This window comes from Eriocheir sinensis, chromosome 60, assembly GCF_024679095.1.
Source record: "Eriocheir sinensis breed Jianghai 21 chromosome 60, ASM2467909v1, whole genome shotgun sequence".
Lineage (NCBI taxonomy): Eukaryota > Metazoa > Arthropoda > Malacostraca > Decapoda > Varunidae > Eriocheir > Eriocheir sinensis.
In genome coordinates, this window is record NC_066568.1 from 10,067,469 (window position 1) to 10,075,653 (window position 8,185).

Genomic DNA, 8,185 nt, shown 5'->3' on the forward strand with positions numbered 1-8,185 from the left:
CTCAGTAAGCTCCATCACTGTTTTCTGCTCATACCTGACTGTATTGCTGCCCTGTGTAGGCCACCCGGCCTCTTGCAGTTTCCCTATGTTCTTATGTTCTTATGAGCTGAAAAGGGGAGTCTGAGGCAGCCTATCAAGTGACACAAGCCTCCCCATACCGCAGGCTCTGCCACTATAGTCTCTGTGAGTGTGATGGCTCTCAAGGCACTGCACTAGGAGGTGAGGCGCTTGGGGCTCCAGGTCTCGTGGGCCAAGACCAAGGTACAGGTGTTTCTTTATATAATAAAAAGGGGCCTTGAATATGTGAAAACCCACTGGTATATGATACTGTTATCTAAGGGTATGGGGTGCCTGGAGGACCAGAAGCATTATGCCTTGAAGGAGTTGGGGAATGTGTGGGTGGAGCCAAGGGGATGTGTTGGTGGTGCAGCACTGTGTGTGCCAACAAGGAGGACAGCCTCCACCCCCACCAATTTCTTCACAGTTCCATACGCTGTAGTTTTTGAGTGACAAGGATGGCTCAGAGCAAAACATTATTATTCATTAAATTAAGAGATGAGACAGGTAGAGAGGGAGGAGTGCAGACACCATATGCTGCCTGTCCAGCAGCCCCCAAACACCTGAGATGCCGAGAAAGAGAAAATAAAAGTGAAGGCAATGAGAGAGGAGGAGAAAGTGGGGAGTGCAGTGAAGCAAAGAGATCAGGGCATAGAGTGGAGCCCAGGTCTGTCAGCCAGCCAATGATCTGCACACTCTGCGGCAGTGTGTGTGGCAGGTGACTTACAGTGTGTGGCAGCCTGCAGGGAGCACGGTGGTCAGGGTGGTTGTCTTCTTGCAGGTTTTTTGTTTCCTCGCAGCACCATCGAGGAGGAGAAGCGCGTGTGCTCTGGGGGCAAGAGAAAGCTATTTTGTAGGGAGTTTGTCTACAACGCGGAGATTATGTTTCTTATGGCCACAGCATCTGCCTTCCTGGTCATCCTCTCTCTGGTGAGTATGCAAGGGGTGTCAGTGTGTATGGCAGTGAGGGACCAAACAGCAGAGTGGGTGATGAGTGCCAGCAACACACTAACTAAATGCAGTGATGTAGTGGGGCAGGCAGGTCTCAAATAGCACACACTGGCCGCAGAACACAATAAACTGAACTCTAGGCAAAATGAAGATTCTCAAGCAAATATCAAATAGCATGAATTTTATTAGTGTTAACTTGTGTGTCTAAACAGATTTTTATACCATTTGGAGCCATACACCACTGTCAGTAACATTGTAAGACTGACTTTCTTTACACACACACACACACACACACACACACACACACACACACACACACACACACACACACTATCCCCAGAAAAACATAAACAAGGATGAGTACATACAGGATGATGCAAAACATAAGGGTAGCAATCCATTATATAGACAAAGAAATTATGAAGACAATAATAATAACAATGATAAGACCAAAGCTTGAATATGCTGCAGTTGTGTGGTCGCCTCACAAAAAGAAGGATATCAGAAAGCTGGAAAGAATACAGAGAATTGCAACTAAAATGGTCCCAGAACTCTCGAATATGACGTATGAAGACAGATTGAAGGAGATGGACTTGATGACACTGGAACAAAGAAGGGAGAGAGGAGATCTGATCACGCTGTATAAGTTGGTAAATAAGTTTGATGAGGTGGATAGAGATGATCTCTTCTCTACTGCGAGAACGCAGGGACTGAGAGGACATGGAAAGAAACTTAATAAAGGAACCTGTTTCAGTGACTTGAAAAAGTATAGTTTTCCACATAGAAGTGTTAACACATGGAACAGCTTGCGGGAAGAGGTGGTGGAGGCGAGCAGTGTCCAACAAATGAAGGAAAGGCTGGATGAATGTAGATATGGAGACAGGACTATTAGAGCTTAGCTCGGGCCCTGTAAACTACAAATAGGTAAACACACACACACACACACACACACACACACACGGCTCGGTAGCTCAGTGGATAGAGCGTCTGCCTCACAATCAGAAGGACCGGGGTTCGATTCCCCAGCCGGGTTAAGTTAGGTTGGGTTTATCTTCTTTCACGTGTAGTCCCTGTTCACCTAGCAGTGAGTAGGTACGCGACGTAAGGCAAGGAGTTGTGACCTCGTTGTCGCAGAGAAGCATATAAATAAGCTGTTTGGAGAAACCTACAAGATGATGCAAAATATAAGGGTATTATTTCATTATATGGACAAAGAAATGATGAAGACAATAATAACAACAATGATAAGATCAAAACTTGAATATGCTGCAGTTGTGTGGTCGCCTCACAAAAAGAAGGATATCAGAAAGTTGGAAAGAATACAGAAAATTGCAACTAAAACGGTTCCAGAACTCTCGAATATGACGTATGAAGACAGATTGAAGGAGATGGACTTGACGACGCTGGAACAAAGAAGGGAGAGAGGTGATCAGATCACGATGTATAAGTTGGGAAATAAGTTTGATGAGGTGGATAAGGATGATCTCTTCTTAACTGCGAGAACGCAGGGGCTGAGAGGACATGGGAAGAAATTTAATAAAGGAACCTGTTTCAGTGACTTGAAAAGGTATAGTTTTCCACATAGAAGTGTTAACACATGGAACAGCTTGCAGGAAGAGGTGGTGGAGGCGAACAGTGTCCAACAAATGAAGGAAAGGCTGGATGAAAGTAGATATGGAGACGGGACTATTAGAGCTTAGCTCGGGCCCTGTAGACTACAAATAGGTATATACACACACTCACACACAGAAGTTGGACAAATATAGACAAGGAGACAGGACTATCTGAACCTGTAAACCACAAATAGGTAAATACACACACACACACACACACACCCACACACACAGCATAAAGCCTCCCCCTGTGTGCCTACAGGTGCACTATCTGGTGTGTCTGGCCGCCAACTACGCCCACATCAAGGACCACGAGAAGCTGATGGACCTCCACGACATACAGTTCCTGCACGAGTCTGAGATGTCCACGCTGCCCAAGGACCGATTCTAGGGCCGATTTTTAAATGCATCGGCCTCCCATTACGACTGTTTTTAAGGCCACGGAGAAGATTAACCGGGTCTTCATGGGTGACCTCTCCCGTTGAAGGTGTAGAAGTGTTAAACTGTTACTGGGATCACAAAACAGTCCACGGAAGGCCCAGCAACTTCTACGAGAGGCTTTTCAAAGAGGCAAAGTGAGGTGCCGATACGTTTAGGAATACAGGCTTAGGATGCCACAGACAGACAATAACAGAAAAACCCACAGCACAAGGATGTACGGTCACTGTGGGCACTCCGTCACAGCCACCAGGAGCCACAGGGCAGCAGGGCCATCCCAGAGTGCCAGGCAGCCAGCATGCCAGAGCTACACTGCACCCAGCCTGCAGGGAATGGTTGGCTCTTTGGTGCCAGGTGTGTCAGGCCAGGGAAACAAACTGAAAGCCAGAGTGGAGTGTTATAGGTGTGGAGTGTAGAGGATGCCAAGGAGCAGCACCAGAGGCAGCAGTGGTGGTGGTGGTGGTTGTGGTGCCCTGAAGGCTGGGTGTACAAGAACCTGTTATGTGTGTGTGTGTGTGTGTGTGTGTGTTAGGGGCTGACTAGGGTTAGTCTTCCTGTGGCACTCTAAGCACTGGTGAGGCGTGTGTGCTGCACCCTGCTCTGCTCCTGTGTTGCTGGCTGTTTGGCTGAGCTGCTGCTGCTGCTGCTGCCACTGCTACATGTGTTGCTAGGATGCATGCCTCTTACTGTTACTTTTAAAGCAAGTAGTGTTCTGGCTGTAAGTTGTAGACCCTTGAAGGATGCTGTCCTCAGCCTCCTTCAAGAAAGCTTTTATGGTAAGTATAGCCTACACTTTTGTAAGTATCTGTCAGTATTCCTGCAGGGTGTTTAGAGGTGTCCATGCTTACTACCCCCTGCCAAGGCTTAGCAGTGGCAGTGCAGGCATGTTGGCCACCCTGGCATGGCGCTCGCCTGCAGGCTCACCAACACCACATGCAGACTCTTTCAGCTCCACTCACAAGAAACAACGAAGAGCAACAGTTGTCAGCAATTTTATACTGATGGTGGAGAGTGGCTGCGGCCCTGGCCCCAGGCCGTAATGGCAGACTGCTGCTGGTGCTGCTGCTCATGGTGGTGATGGCCATGAGCCATCACTGAGGCCAGACCCCAAACCAACTCTTACTGCCCAGCCCGACACAAACCCTTGATGTCAGCGCTGGGCTCACCGTGAGGTCAGCCTCCAACAGAACCTACTGATGTCCAGCCATGACACAAACCCTTGCTGTCAGCTGCTGGGCCTGCTGCGTGGTCAGCCCTAAAGCAGCACCTACTAATGGTCACCCTGACATAAACCCTTGATGTCAGCTGCTGGGCCTGCTGTTAGGTCAGCCCCCATGCAGTACCTACTGAAGCCCAACTATGGCTGACCCTTGCTGTCAGCCGCTGGGCCTGCTGTGAGGTCAGCCCCTACTGAGGCCCGGCCGTGGCTGCCCCCTGCCACCGGCCGCTGGCTCCCTGTGCTCACAACACCTTCTGTCTCCTCGCTGTGTCCCCTAGCAGTGGTCCGCTGCTCATTGTGGTTCCCTGTCACCCCCTCGCCTTCCCTGCTCAGTCCAAGAAACACTTTTAACGCTGGATGGATCAATAACCGCTCCGAGACACACACAACGCAGCAATACTGTTGGTGCCCTGCCCCAGCCTGCCCCCTGTACATACCCTGGGTCACTGCTGCCTGTGTTTGTGTGAGTTAGGCATGCCTTAAGGTGGCTCACTAGGCTTACAGAGCTTTGTGTGTGTGTGTGTGTGTGTGTGCGTGTGTCTGGGCAAGCATGCATGTGTTTGGCAGCCCATATGTGAGGGTGAGAACAAAGCATAAGCTCTCTGCTAGCGCTGGGCTTGGCCTGCAAAGGTTTGGTTCATTTAGTATTACAGAATTTAATAAGAATACCTCAAACCATTTGTTTTTAATTTGCTTGCTGATGTTGGATTATAATATGTACACATTATTTCCGGCAAACATACGCAAGTGTGTTTGCTGTTTGTGCAGACCATTCCACTGACACAGACGTGACCTTGACTCTGTTTTGCACCTTTCCAATACTATTCTTCCCCTAACACTGCCGCTCTACCACTCCACCAGTCCATCTTGTCACTTCCACACACATGACTTGCCAGACTTAAAGGTTGCTTCAGTCACCAACAGGACATTCAGTGTGTGTCGCACCCCATCCCGGTGTTGGCTCACAGTCTCATGTGTTCCTGTTCTTCATGTTCCTTCCCAACAGTTGTCTTCTGCCTCTGGGATTTGCCAGCTCACCACCTCCTACTTGTCAGTCAGACTCAGTACAACACACAGAGCACTATATCTTCTCCTTGACCAACCTCTACCAGTGAGGAGGCTGCACCGTGCCAGGAGGGCCGTGCAATATATTTTATTCTTCAATGGAAACTCTACAGGACTTTGCTTGACTCTTCTGCTGCCCTGTGACCTCTTCACCTACACACTGTAAATCCTCATGTAAAAGTCAAGCTACTTGGATTATTTATAACAGGCAAGTTTAGGGAAGCCGGTTATACATAAACACTACTTGTCTTGGGGGCTGAACCTTCCCCAACAGAACATGTCATAGCCAAAAGGTTGACGTGAGATCGACTTTTACATGAAAATATACAGCACACCTTTCTGTCGCATCCGGGTCGGTATTTTCAGACGCTTCCAGCTCTCGCATCAACTGTTTGCAAAGGCCGATAAGATCAGTCGGACTGTAATGAGTGTTTTTTGACATTCATGGTAGTATACAGAAGAAGGGTCAAACTACCATTGGGGTCACAAAACTACCCCTGGGAGTGCCCAAAACTCCTACGAAAGCCTTGTCAAATGTGTGTGCTTGGGCCGTGAAATATTTAAGAACACGCCCTTGGAACCACCCACACCGTCAAAGGGAAGTGTTCATCCTATAAAGCATTGCAGGATGAGAGGAGGAGTCTGCCCACTGCACCCAACAGCTATTCAGGTCCGGTGTTGTACTCTGGTGTGCTGCGCTTTGCCCTGTTTTTCCCTGCTGCATTCCGCCTCTGCTGCTGTGCACTTTCAATACTGTCACTGTGCCACCCAGCTCAGCCCAGCACTATGTTTGTAGCTTAGACTGGTCCCTTGGCTGACCCTGCTGAGGCGTGAGGTGTGGGCCATGGGCTGTGGAGGCGTCCCAGCACTTGCTCAAAACATGGGATCAGAACGGTGAACAATATTTTTCTTAGGGTAAAGGAGACAGGACAAAGACAAAGCAAAATTAGTGAAAAAAGGACACCAATGTAAATAGGAGAGAAAAAGCTGCAGGACACTGACTAGATTAACTTCGCAAGGTGTGTCACTCCCCTCTTGAAAGGAAGGAAAATATAGTGGGAAGACTGCTCGAGTGTTTACCAGTGAATAGGATGAAAGAGTGAAGATACAAGGGAAAGATAAAGTAGGAAAAGTGTCTGAAAGTTTACCAGTGAAAGGGATGAGAGAGTGAAGATACAAGGGAAAGATAAAGTAGGAAAAGTGTCTGAAAGTTTACCAGTGAAAGGGATGAGAGAGTGAAGATACTGCTTAAGTCTTGCATTAGGGAGTTGGTCAGCACATAAACGGGCTTGAGTAGAAAGTCTTATGCAGCGAGGCCATGGGACGGGTGGAGGCATGTAATTAGCATGTTCAGAAGATAGAGTAACAAGAAAAAACAATGTGATAGCAAGGGAAGCAACACTATGGCAGAGGTTATAGAATGTCAGCTTGAGGAGTGGTTGAATATGCTGGCAGTGCTATAGTTGGGTGATGCCTCAAGCTCTACATATTGGTTCAGCATCCCACATATTATTCCAAGCACAGTCATCATCCTTTGCTCACTGTGGAGGCACTGAGGACACTTGTATTACTGAGGCAGGCTGGGTAGCTTGAGTGATGGGTGTGTGTGTGTGTGTGTGTGCTGAAGACAAGCTACTCAAAACATATCAAAAAGTGGACCAAGTCTAATATACGTATAGGCAAGGTAGCAAGTCTGTGAGGAAGGTGTGTGTGTGAAAGTCAAACTGTCTGGGAGATTTTAGAAGGGCTGGTGAGGGTTGGAGAAGATACAAGAGAAAACATATAAAAAAGTGGACCAAGTTTAATACATAAGCAAAGTAGCAATTTTCTGGAGGGTGCGTGAAAGCCACATAGAAGGTCATGTATTGGCTGGGAGATGTTGGAGGGACTGATGAGGGTTGAGGAATATACAAGAGAAAACATATAAAAAAGTGGACCAAGCTTAATATATAGGCAAGTTAGCAAGTTTGTGAAGGGTGCATGAAAGTCACTGAGAAGGTACTGGCTGAGAGATACTGGAGGAGATGATGAGGGTTGAGGAGTGAACTTGAGAGGTGGCGAACACACACTCCTACACACAGTATGGAGTGCATCTTTACCTCGTCTCTGAGCTGAACACACACACACCTGAGGCGTCCGGAGGAGAAGGAGCGAAAGGGACAGACATTTTCTTTCTAGTTTGCACTGGGAAAGTCAGGATACACATTGCAGGAAGAACAAGAAACAAGACGCTATGGAAGAGCAACCATGTATTTGGTGTGCTGAGGGTTGCTTTTCCTTTGCAACTTATATCCTAGCCTGGATGTGTCACCTGGCTTGCCTTTCCCAGTGCAGACTAGAAAAAAATGTCTTTGTCCCATCTGCTCCTTCTGCAGCCACTTCGCCTGTTCCACACTGTCTCTTAACACTGCCACCCCTAGCTTTGTGACCTGTTTTTCCTCATGGATGTCTTCTGCAGGATTCTGACCCCATGTTTTGCACAAGTGTGGCAGCACTGCCAAGGCTTAGCAGTGAGGTGTCCTGCAGGATATAACAGACTGTCTGGTGAGGTTGACGGACTGTCTGTTGTAGCAGTGACGGGAATGTCTTCATATGACGGTCCATGACTAGTCCCAACATGACAACATATCATACTGTGGTCTGTGAGTGTTTGACCTCAGGAAACACAGACTGTGTGTGCCTTGACTGTCAAGCTCAGACTCTGTGTGTGTGTGTGTGTGTGTGTTTGTGTGTGTGTATCAGTGTATATGTGTGTATACCACCACCTTTGTGTATCATGAACCCACAAACTGTACTTACATTGTGTGATGCCAGTGTCTTTGTAATAAATTGTTGTACCTAT

At 47.8% G+C, this 8,185-nt stretch overlaps 1 protein-coding gene across 3 annotated transcripts in view; it reads left to right on the forward strand.

Annotated features, from left to right (window-relative positions):
• The window catches only part of LOC126985941 (uncharacterized), a 23,503-nt gene extending 15,318 nt beyond the window's left edge, over window positions 1–8,185 (forward strand). For 2 of the 3 annotated variants that reach the window (XM_050841536.1, XM_050841538.1), the window contains 2 exons: window positions 839–987; window positions 2,884–8,185. In XM_050841536.1, coding sequence (XP_050697493.1) covers window positions 839–987; window positions 2,884–3,012 — 278 coding nt within the window. In that variant the 3' untranslated portion in view covers window positions 3,013–8,185. The remainder of the gene's footprint in view (window positions 1–838; window positions 988–2,883) is intronic. The other variant, XM_050841537.1, reaches the window with a different exon arrangement.